Source organism: Terrapene carolina, unplaced genomic scaffold (assembly GCF_002925995.2).
Source record: "Terrapene carolina triunguis isolate 2854851 unplaced genomic scaffold, T_m_triunguis-2.0 Scaffold88, whole genome shotgun sequence".
Taxonomy (NCBI): Eukaryota; Metazoa; Chordata; order Testudines; family Emydidae; genus Terrapene; species Terrapene triunguis.
The window spans coordinates 12,691,443-12,704,033 of NW_020664439.1; the positions used below are offsets into that span (position 1 = coordinate 12,691,443).

General features: G+C 40.2%; 1 protein-coding gene across 2 annotated transcripts in view; it reads right to left on the minus strand.

The window, feature by feature from the left end:
• Positions 1 to 4,834, minus strand: part of EPHA4 (EPH receptor A4) — a 130,284-nt gene extending 125,450 nt beyond the window's left edge. For both annotated transcript variants that reach the window (XR_003899795.1, XM_029911146.1), the window contains exons 1-2: positions 4,719 to 4,834; positions 2,087 to 2,154 (exon numbers count right to left, since the gene is read on the minus strand). Coding sequence is in view for 1 of the 2 variants with exons in the window: in XM_029911146.1 (XP_029767006.1) it covers positions 2,087 to 2,154; positions 4,719 to 4,809 (159 nt within the window). In the remaining variant the exon portion in view is untranslated. The remainder of the gene's footprint in view (positions 1 to 2,086; positions 2,155 to 4,718) is intronic.
• Positions 4,835 to 12,591: the final 7,757 nt, after the last annotated feature.

Consider the following 12,591-nt stretch of genomic DNA (forward strand, 5'->3'; position numbering starts at 1 on the left):
CATGGTTACTATATATATTTGATAATGGTTAGTTCTATTCATTGGTCAATACCCTATTTTTACCTTCAACACCTCATATTAACAAATAAAATGCTTAACATCTAAAGGTCTGTTGTAGATCTATCAAACAGGTTTTTTTAAGAACATACACACAGTTAAAAAGAAAACAAACTGGCCTGGAAGGATAGAACTTCAGGGGTTCTTTTCGAAAAAAGAAAAAAAGAAAGAGAAAAGGGTGTTCTTTTCTGCTGCTTTGAAATAAATTTGCAGCCTATGAAGTTATAATAAATGCTTTCCAAGCACTCTATTGCACAGACAGACCATGTACTCTTAAATTTTTCACTACCAGCTTAAAAATAGAACACACGTAGGTTGGTTTAGTCACATCCACAATAAAACAGTACCCATTTTCCTTCTCAAACTTGAGAGGAGTCTTCAAAGATGACGGGGGGAGGGGAGGAGTAAGTATTAAAAACATACAGAGCTCCTTTGGTCATCAATTCTGCTACTGACTTATTAAAAGACTCTAATATATTTTAATCTACACTGTAGGTACCCCTTGGTGAAGCATAAGAAAGGCTCTGTCTGAATCATTGACCTTTCCAGGGTATAGAATTAACAAGGAAGCCTGACTCTCACTGAGATAAAGCTGTACCTTTCCCCACTGTCAAAAGATGAGGGCAATTGCCTGCAATCAGCAGTGAATGTGTGCTGTCTACACCGCCAGAGGCCTGCCAATCACTCCCCCTCTCTTTAAAAAATGGTCTCAGGGACTGCGCAGTGTTCTACAGTCAAGTTCAGGCAGAACAACAATGGGGGGCAAAACAATCCTCCATTTTCCCATGTTATGGTTAATTCAAAGCTTATGCATAATGCATCACTAAAATAAATAGCCTCAAATTCCTTCCATTTGCTACTGTTTCCTTTCCTTCTTAGTAGGGGCCGGGGGGGGGGGGGAATGTTAGTCTACAGTGTGTTTCATTAAGGCACTGGAAGAATCCACTTATACAACTACTTATCTTTGAGCCCCTTTATTTTCACTCATTTTGACTTAGTAATAGTGTGTATTTGTATTTAAGAAGGCATATTTGTTTTTTAAAAAGGATCTGAGTGTATTTTAATTTGATGGGAGCAGGATGTACATTAAGAAAAAATGTTGGCAAATTGTTCACTTTTACAATTTCCTGTAGAGAAAAAGGTTCTGATACTTTTTTTTTAGTCTTAAATGGTCCAATCCTTCAAGGTGTAAAGTGCCCTCAGCTCCTATATAGTCCTTGATTGGGGGATTTGAGAGTTCTCAGCAGCTTCCCACAAGAGGTGCTCTGCAGCTTGCCTGATTGGGCTCACTGCAGGTAGCAGCCAGCTTGTGCCTACAAATATTTAGTTAAATTAGCAGTGAAGGTTTTGCATACAAGGGACTATGCTGAAATCTCCCTAAATCCAACCTCAAAATGTGTGACACTTCCTTTCAGGATCTGAAACATAACATACTGTTGGTTACTACTCTTTTTATAGGGTCCTCAAAAGAAATTCATATGATTTGCCCACTGTACCAATGAAAACCCTAAAAAAATCTGAGATTGAGGCTAATCTGTACACGGATCAAAACATGTAATGTTGTTTTCACTTCGAAATAAATCTATTTAACTACTGTCCCTTCACACCATAAGAAAGGTCTGTCTTGTATCTTGTCTATTGATTCCTTCTCCCCCACACACACTCAATTTAGAAATAGAACAGCAATTGCTCTGAACAGAGACTGTCCATGAATATAACAATTACAGGGATGGATTCCAGTTTGGTCGTCAGATCACATTTCTTGTTGGTATTTCAGTTTTAAATAGGCATCTAAGTCCACGCTTTGACCAATCTCCTAATTTTGAAACCCTTTTTCTGCCCTTTTGGTTTCTAGTTCTTCAATGATAGAACTATCCGAAGGGAGTATAGGGTTTCTCCAACAAAGTGTAATTCACTTCATAGGCATGGAAAAAATCTGACCTCCACAATCAACAATAATCGAGCCATTAGAACTCTGCAGAAACTTACTAATCACTCCCTTTTGATCAGATAGCAATTCAGAACTTACCCCTCCTTCCAAAGGACTTGCTATCCACCCAAGTTCCCCCTGAACTGATCTGGAATCCAATAGGGTAACTGCAGAAAGACAGAAAAAAAATAGATTAATTTCCAGTTGCCAAAGGTCAATATGACAGACAGTATTTACCCAAGCATTTCTACACATGCAGAGCATGACCATATCCAACTTAGATCTAAACCAAAACTTTTTTTCAGTTAGATGAATATCTACATTAACTTGATCTTCTCTCACTTTTAAACCTGGAGCATTTTTCAAAGCGTGTTTAACTTCCTTAACTGTTAAAATTTGTTCCAAGGATGATGATCTAACATTGTTAGTACTCAAACCCATCTGTTAGATGGAATAATTCTCAATTAAAAAACAAAGACAACCAGAAATGATAGAAGATATACTGCAAATGATGAGCTCCCAAATACTCATTTATGTAAACCCTGTATTTTATATTAGACTACACAAAAAGAGTGGAAAAGTACTGTTTGTTAAGATTTAGGATGATCACATAATTCCTGACTCTTGAATATGGCTAAGCCACAAGTGACTTTGTATGGGATTCCCTTCAAACCAAAATAAACACCTTATTTGTTCTGTTTGCTATTCCAGTTTGATATTTACATCACTTATACATAGGTGAATATTTTTTAGAAGGAGGCTACAATAAACTGCTTAGACACATTTGTGACATCACAAGTGTCAGATATCATTGTTCTCACATTTTGGATGTTTTTCTGCACTTGCAGGAAAATGGGTTTTTAAAAAAAAATGTTTTGAGTTCACCAATCTGTATTTGTAGATAGATGAACACATACATATGCACTTCAGTTCTAAGAGTAAAAAAGAACAGAACACCAGGTGATTTTAAGTGTGCTGTAGCCCAATCTTGCAATTCCTTGCACTACCCCAGACTCCCATCAAAGGTAGTGTGATTTTGGTATGTGCAAAGAATACAAGATCATTCACCTAATATGGAGTTAACTATAGACACCGAACCAGACCCAGTGAAATTCCAGCTACTTGGTCTTTTCACCACAGTGATCCTGCAAAACCACAGATTCTGAAGACCACTATAAATTAAGGCTCCAAGTATAACAATCAAGTGGCAAACCGCATTTGAAAGGAAGGGCTCGATTATTAATCTGGCTGTTTATGGCCGTCAAGGACAAATGTGGAATCTTTGAGTATTTTTTTAAATAGCTTTAATTAAAAATCATCCTCTCCCACCCTTCCATCTTTCCTTCCAGATAGATGTTGTAGATTTAAGATGCCATTTAGTCCTGTAACTATTTTAAAATGTAGCTATCTCCTTCTCAAAACTCCCCCTCATTCTTCTTTTTGCCCCTGGAGAAAAACTGGTTACATCCATTTGGATTAATGTAAGGTGGATTAGGGAGACAAAGGGAACAATGCAACCCAATTTACCCAAAAAGGGGGGGAGGGGAGAAAAGGGGGGAGAAAAGGAAACGTGAGGAGAATCAAAAGGAGACACGACATGAAGGGGAGAGGGGAAGAGGCCAGAGCAACCCACAGCAACTCTAAGCAGCAGCTTTTCATCTGCAACCCCTTCCATTCTCCTCTCAAGTTTAAACTCTGGGAGCCGCGTTTGTGTCACATACAGAGCCTCCTTTCAGGCCTTTAATTTTCAAAAAGGCAGGGTGCGTTAGGGGGAATGCGGGCAGGACAATGAAATCCCCAGCTAACTAACACAAGGCTTCGTCCCTCAGTCCTCTACTCTGGGGGCCGGGGGCAGTAGAGCTGAGATTCCAGAGGGCACCGGCTGGGAGAGAAGTGTCAGACAAGCAGCACCTCTGCCGCCAGATGTGCCCAGGTCTATTGCAGGGAGCGCATGTGTGGGTCCATGCGATTATGCAACACTCTTGCAGCTTCGGCTCCTACCGGCGCCCCCTCCATCCCCGGGGCAGGGAATACCCCATCTCTCTCTCTCTGATCAGCACTCGCCCGCTCCACCAGCTCATCAATAAGAAATTACCCCAGTTCTCGCAGCGATCCCACCGCCCCAGAAAGGGGGCGCGTGAAGAGTAAGGAAACTGCTGCGCGGCGCATTTTAGTGTCACTAATTGATTTGCAATCTGGGCCGCTCGGATCCAGCGGGTCCCAGCTACGGGCGGCTGGTCCCTGGCCCGGGGTGCGTGCGCGCACGGTGAGGCGAGCAGTGTAGGGCGCATTGCTCTGGGAACCCAGGTCAGGCTCACACACGCGCGTATGCGGACCCGTCCACACGCAAGGGGCTGCGCAGATGTCAAGTCTGCGGCAGTCCGGCCTCAGGGGGCCCAGCGCCGCAGCAGCCCGCGCCAGGCTAAAACTTTACTCGCCCGGTGCTGGGACAAAAGTCTCCGGAGGAGGCGCCGAGTGAGCCTGCTGGGAACCAAGTCCCGTCCGCAGCCAGCTCACAACCCCAGCAGCTCCCGCTGCATCGGGGACCCTGCACCCACTAGCTCTTCCCCCGCGGACGGGTGCCCAGCCCGCAATGCCCCCGGGTGCCAGCGGCTTGCCCCCCTCTTTCCCGCTGATGAACTCTGCTCAAAGCCGCAACTTGCCCCAGGCACAAATGCCCCGCGCAGCCCCGAGCCCCAGCCGACAGCCCGGCTGCCCCATGCCCACCTACCTTCATTGGCCGGATACACCCGAGAGCCGGTGACAGCGCCACAGATCCCCCAGAGGAGCGAGAAGAGGGTGAAATAGACAATCCCAGCCATGGCTCGCCAGTGCCAGCGCCGCTCCAGCCGCCTCTATCCCAGTGGAATAAATGCTTCAATGGGGAGGGCAGCAAGCTGTAGACATTGCCAAGGGGGCGGGGCGGGCGGCTGACGTCTGCCCGTCCATCAACCGCATTCGCCATTCGGAGTAGCTCATGGCAGCTCAAACCCCACCCTGCTGCCCAAACCCGCCCCACCTCCCCACTTGGCCCCGTCCCCACCTGCTTCCCTGGCTGGGCTCCTCCGCACGGGGCGATAGGCTGATGCGGGGTCTGTGCCACCCTCCAGTCAGCACTGTCCTACTCATAATGTGGCAGAAGGCTCTTGTCTGCGGTCTGGCAAATGGGGAGGTGGCTGCGATGCTGCTAAGCCCCTGCCTCTCCTGAGCTTAAGCGCTAACAAGCGATCTCCGGACAACAATTCCTCAGGAAGGCTGTGATTAGTAAATTTGCCCTAAAATTAATGGGCTGAGTTTTTGGTGGCTTTTTTTTTTTGTGGTTGGTTTTTTAAAAGGAAAAAACCCTTTCAACCCAAGAGCAAAACTCCTGAGCGCGAAAGGAGCTGGACTTGTTTCTGACCGATCTGTATTATTCTGGACTGCATTGTGTTTAGTAAACGTTTGGTAGGGGAAGTAATGTGCAAAAGGGGTATATCGATTTTTTGTTTTGTAAAGGTTAGCTGTTAATTTCATACGATTTCCCTCAGCCCCCAATCCTCCGTACACACACAAGTAATTTGCTCCAAGACGGAATAAGTGTTTCTTCCTTGGGAAGCAAAACAAACGAACAAAAATAAAAACCCCACTCCTTTCTTGAGCGTCTGGTGACAGGTAACATATTTGATCTGTCCCCATTAATCCAGCAAAAATGTCAGCACACACAGATTTTGTTTGCACGTTCTGACTCAAAGCCAACGAAAAGAAAAGGGATTCAAAGTGTGACGAAATACAAATGAGAAATGGGGGAGGAAGTGTGCAGGTTGTCATTAACAGTAGGGCATTGAGAAATGAGAAGTCCCTGAAGCTAACAACTCCTCAAAGTCGCGCTACTTATCTTGTTTCAAGCGATTTCCTTGGAGGATACTCAAATAGAAAAATCGAAGAGACGGGTGCAGCGTATATCCACCCGCAGCGATTCCTCGCAAAGCCTTTAGTATCTGCAACACCCAAACCGATTTCTTTTGCTTGGGGGAGGATGATCAGTGAGCTCTAACCCTATTGATAATGCACATTGCAAAAAAATAGTGCCATGCCTCAGAAGCCAGGGCAGGGTGTGCTTTTTCCTCTGATATTTGCAAATAACAGTGTCACACTCTCACACACACACTTTTATTCATTTTAAGCTGATAGTTGGCAGGAGAGGACATGCCCTTTGATGTATATTATCCTGGAGCATCCTCGCCTAATCAGGACGAGGAAAAAGTTTGCAGTTGCTTGCCCTTTTGCTTATTTTCCCCTTAGTGCATGGACTGGGGTCGGGATTTCCTAACCAGTCCTGCAAGCTCAGGGCTGGCTTCACAGAAAAGCGCTGGTCTCATTCACCGGCGAAGAGTTTCTCATCATAAACCAACAGCACCACCTCGTGGATTGAGGGATAGTGGGGGAACCCAGACAAAGACGTCAACGTGACAAGTCAAAGGATGGGGATTCTTTTTTTTTAAAGGTCTTTGCATCTAAATCATTTTCTGGTGCCTAGAAATGAACGGTTGCGTAATATGTGCAGCACATTCACTAGTTCCCTGCACATTTTTAATGCTGGAAAAGATTAACGTGGAAGGGGTGATTTTATCAGGGGAAAAGAGCCATCACTTCCGTAAGTAGGTATGTTGAAAAACCCACAATATATAAAATTTGCTGATTCCCCCCCCCCCCCCCAAAAGTGTTGTAATAACAAAATGTGGGATAGTTCTGAACGCGAGAGAGCGGCTTTAGTGTCTGCTACTGCTGATCTGGTGAAAAGACTGTCGGGGTTATTAATTATGATTAGCCCTTATTATTTCCTTATCCTTCATTAGTGCCAGAAGCTAACAACTCGCCAGTTACAGCCTCTCTAGGCTGCGAGCTGGAAAAGTGGGGTTGGACTATTTCGGCTCATTTTTTCCTAGGTGGAGAGAGGATGGTAACAAAAAGTAGGGGGGGGAGGCGATAAAATCTTAGCATGTAACATTTACAAATAAATGCAGCTTAAATATACAGTTTTCAGATGCTGTTTTCCCCTCTTACAATTAAAAATAAATAACAAAGGGGGTTGCCTTAACTGGAATTTTAAAAGGGCGCCAGTCCAAACGTGTACCAGAGTCTGCATCTTTATGAACACGGTGTTCTAATTGAAAGGGGATGGGGGGTGATGGTGCGTTTCTCTGCTGCTGGGGAAGTTCATTCCGATCTCTGGGTGCTGCTAAATCATCCCTGGACCCTGCCACAGATTAATTTTATTCCTTTGCTCAGCAAAGGTATGTCTGAAGCTTCTCTCCCCCCTCCAGCATCCCCCACACACTTCAGAATGTGCTAGATTGCACCAAATGGCAGGTATTTCCCAACAAACGCTATACCATCACCACCTGCTCTTTCCCCCCTTCAAATGATTCCGGTGAAACACATGTAATAAACAAATGTAAAGCAATTACCATGTGTCATTTATGAACGCAAGGCTCGATTCCGCACACCAATAGGAATGTTCCCTGGGGATGAGGCCCTCAGTTTTCTGCAAAGATGTAAATCCAATCATTTTTTTAATGCACATGGACAGCAGCCTGTGGGAGTTAAAAAAAAAAAAAAAAAGCAATGAAACTGTAGTAACATGACTTTTTCCCACTCCTTTGGAATATGCAGGCTGAATATTAAACAAAACCTTTCCCATTGCAGCTGCCTCGAATCAGTGTGTCCTTCTCAGTTACATGCAGTGAGTTTAAAAAGAAAAAAATAGCCCCTGCCTCAGACAAATAATCTGCAGAACCAAGAGTCTGTAAACACTCACTGGAAGGGCAAATGTAAGAGCTCTTTTGAAGGTGTTATGGTCTGTAGGGAAAAAATCAAGTTTTTGTTCATTCTCTGAACATTATGGACCATTTGGTTAAAGAGATTCAGACACACACATATATACCCACTTTTATTTATTTATTTTTAAAGCAGCAATTCAGAGCCTCTGTCAATGGGTAAAAATAGAATGTGTTGACATTTTCAAAGCAGTGCAGGGGATTTTAATTTTAATGGGAGATCTGTGGCTGAACCCCTACACTGCTTTGAAAAATCTCAGCCAGGAGAGTTTTTTAAAAATCTCTAAATGCACATTTACAATGAGCCCATGCTTTTAAAGATCCCTCAGTATTTGGTTTATTAGCCAGTGTCACTATGGTAAACAATGCTCTTTAAAAGTATATATATTTTAAAACGGTCTGAACTTCTGCTTTACAGTGGGAATATTTCCTTCCTTTTAAAAGAGAATGTAAGAAAAACCTCAGAATGATTTATTCCAATGTGATAGCTTGCAAAATGTTACTAAATCCTTATATGTATAAACCTGTGTTTAATCACTGATTGTGTGATAAATAATAAATATAATAATAATGATAAATAATAATGATTGGTGTATATATATTGCTTTTCTTCTTTAAAATGCATTGCAAACACTAGCTAATTAAGGCCCTGCAGCTGCTGGATACTAACCACCCTTTCTTTGCGTTGAAAGCAAATGGTTTTGGAATGCTGTTTCTTTGCAGAATTGAACCCTAAAGAAATAATTAAAATATTTAAGGTTTAGTTTAGACTTGATAGTGATTGGAAGTCCATTCTTAACTCACCCTATGCATCAAGGTATTGCTGATATTGGGGGTTAATGAGACTTTTGCTGCATGTGGAATGAAGAATCTGGCCTATTATAGTCCTCTCTGCTAATACAGCATAGCAGCAATAGATGATCCTACATCTCAAGTTTTCAGTGAGACTACTTAGCACAATAATCACTGTACATGGCATTACATCTTGGCAGGATTGGGCCCCACATAAGCTGTAATAGTTAAGTCTAATGGGTAGAACCAAAGACAAGAAATGTGTGGTGAAATCCTGGCCCCATTGAAGTAAATGGCAAAATTCCCACTGACTTCTGTGTAACTAGGATTTCAGCTCTAGTCCTTTTCACTTGTATCTTCAAAACTTCCTTTGAATTTAATAGGAATTTTGGGCACACATCAAATGCAAATTTGGCTCAACGTTTGATTCCCTCGGCGAGAGATTTGTTGGAATAAGCGTGCAGGATCAGGGCTTTAATATCTTCAGTCAGATGTCTTGGCTTGATAGCTCAAATCCAGACCTTTTAAAAGATTTTTTGAGTGATGTAAAATGAACTATTGCTGTGAGTATTAACTCTAGTTTATTCAAAGCAGGCCTATAGATGCAAGATTCTTCACAAAACTACAGCTGTCAATTTTGAAGTGTGACTATGATTATTTTGTAAACACAACACAGAAACATAATAAGAATCAACTGTTTTATGATTAAACAGAGCTACATTTTCCAAATGCAAGTATCTTAAAAAATAATATTGTAAACAATATTTTAATATAACTTTATGCATCCAAAGATAGAGACTAAGTTGTTCTTATGTTTTGTTTTTGTTTCTTAGGATCCAGTTAGTATAACTTTTGTCAACATTTTTAAATGGCTAATATATATATATATATATATTTAAGTGTGTTAATGTTGTTTTTGTAATGAGGTTGCTAGGGTCAAGATATGAGGGGGAGGGTTTCCCACCAAACATTTCTTTTGGACATCCACCACTAGCAATATCCTAAAGATAACTCTGATAGCTAGTATACTTCATTCTTGCAATAGAAAATAAATCCTTTAAGTGGCTGTTCAGATAATGGAACTTTGAAAATAGTCCTTGCAAAGCAAATGCAGCTTTTAAAATGTTGTACTTCCAGACCTTAATTATCTACAAGGTTTCTTGACCTAATGTGGGGGAGAGGCGGAGCTTATCTCTTTTTTGGCTATTTATAAAAAATTAAGCCAATGATTAATTAAAGCAGTCTGACTATTTCTATTTCATACCTCAGAGACATCCAACAGATCCACTCTAGGTCAATGGAAACTTTATGGAAGCAATGAAACATTCAGGAAAAACACCTCCCCTTTCTAGTAACAAAACACAGACTTTTGTAGTAATGTCAGAGAAATCAGTCTGAGCTACACAATATTTTTAAATCATTCTAAAAAATTATTTTATTGTATTAGGATCATTTACATTTATTAGGATAAAGGGTTTCCACATAAAATCACCACAGACAATGCAAAAAGGGACAATGGAATACACTAAAAATGCACAATTCTACCAAACCCCCACCATACTTCCCCTTACCATCTAATATTTTGGTCCTAAATAAACTTTCTTAAAAATCCCTGCCAAGCTAATCACAATTTCCTTGCTTTGTATCTTTTATGACAACTCTACACTCATCTTAGCTCTAACATGTGTAATTGATATTTAGACCAAATTCTGCTTCTACATTAAACCAAATTAACTACAGATTACAAGGAAAATCTCAGAATTTAGCCCTTAACATTTTGTTACAGAAATTGGGATCTGTTACTTTTTTTAAAAAACTGCCTATTAACAGAGCAATCTGCTCTGTTGTCAACCTGCCTAGAAATATTATTGTGACCCACTATCAGAAGTGATTCAACTTTGATGGGGACTAATCATGTTTGCACCATAATCAAGTTTACATAATTTAGATTTAATGCAGCTTAGCAAAGCATAGCCAGGTTTGCTCTATATGTCTTATTACATCTTATTATTCACATTCAAAACTTTTGAAACCACTTTTACTTGAAGCACATGTTGTAATAATTAGGGTTTGTGTTAAATGTTTGGTCATGTCTATTTCATAGAGGTCGACCACGACTGAATTATTTAGAACAGTTTATAAGTCTAGAAATCAACAAACAGTGATGCACACACACATACACAAAGAACACATTTCAAGATGATTTAGGTTTTTAAAAGACTCAATTAAAAATATTTTACCCATTATATTACTTTTATATTATGCTTTTTATTTTTATAGTATACTTTTTTATTTATACTTTTATATTACTTTTTTCTCACTTATTAGAATATTCCAAAATATTCTCAGACTATATTATTAAGATATTTGGGCATTTACATATAAGGTTGGTCTCAAATAAATTCTTGCAGTTAGTGTATTTCTTGTTAAACATTTGGCATTAACTTGACACTAAAACTAATTCATATTTGTTGAGTTATTTTACATGACACGAATGTATCTAACAATTACAATAACCATGAATGCATTAGAGACCAGTAAAGAGCTGTGATTTAGTATTAGCATTCTGGTCTTTTTTATTTAATCTATTCAGTCCTTTATTTTTCCATGTCCACCTACTCATGTCCGTCCATCTCCCAAGAAGCTTTTTGCTGTCAGTCAAGTGACAGCCTCAGTAGGTGGTTTTGTGTGTTCACGGGCCTCCTGAGGCCCAGCACAACATTTAGATGGAAAAGGGAAAAAAGGAAACACAAGCTCGTCCTTTAGTATGCAGTTCCACAATCTGGAGGAAAAAATCACCTGAAAAGTGCTTTCCCACAAAAATGCAAGCCCATTTACTGAACTCCCACACATCTTAAGCCCTACACAGCTATTTAGAATGGAGTGTAAAATCACACTAGGAAGTTTAGCACTCATAGTCTAGTTGTCAAAAGGAATAATGCACAAAAGATGGACCTTTACCAGGCTAGTCACCAGAGAATTGCTATAGTTTCCTTCCCAATACAAGTCTTCAGATGTGCCTAAGCTTTCCCTTCTTGGATTTACAGATTCTTAACTGACTTGTGAGTATTCATATATATGCTGATAAATTACTTGAGGAAATTTATTACTAGTAATGTGAGAATAACTGTTGCCTTCTTTATTTGTTATGAGTAAGATTTTACTCCTCATTATATAAAGTTGTACTAAGTGAACATCTACATATGGATAATAGTTTAGTTCTGCAAAAGGCAAGCTAGGGGACTGAACCTTATTGAGGTGAACAGGCGTTTTGCCATTGATCTCAATGGGAACAGGATCAGGCCGTTAGCTCATTTTAGAATCCACATAGCTAAAAATCATAGCATGGAGTCAGACTTAGGCATTTCAAGTTGCTTTTATTATTTTTATTAGTGATAGCCTTCATACGGATTGCAGAAAATCTGATATTATGATTGTTATAACTAGGCACATGTGACAAACTGAGGATAGATAATAGTTTTGCTTTCTTTTCTGATCAACACTAATCTCTAGAACAGTGCATAAATAGATAAGAAACATAAATGAAATGTAACAGGATTTTAACAATAACAATAGAAGCACTAGTTGCTACCCTGCTATTTACAATACTCTTCTAATCTCAGTGTTAGAGTGAAATTTATAATATACCATTGTCAGGTCCTAGAAAGAAAATTGGGTCACTTAAAAATATTTATGCAGACAGTAATATTTATGATGCACTTTATTCTTTCTAGCTATATATATATATATATATAGATCACCACAAAATATATAGACACAAACACACACTGATAGACTCTGATAAGGGGAAAAGGTTAGGGGAAAAGTGAAAAGAGATACAGATCTATCAGAGAAAAGAACTATATATACCAGAATGTCAAGTCTGGTATTATAGCTTTTCATATAATAACCATCAAAATAATAAATATAAGAGCCCATTTCTGCTAGATGTCTGTAAGCACAGTTCATTATTGCAATCAGCCTTGTTAATACTGA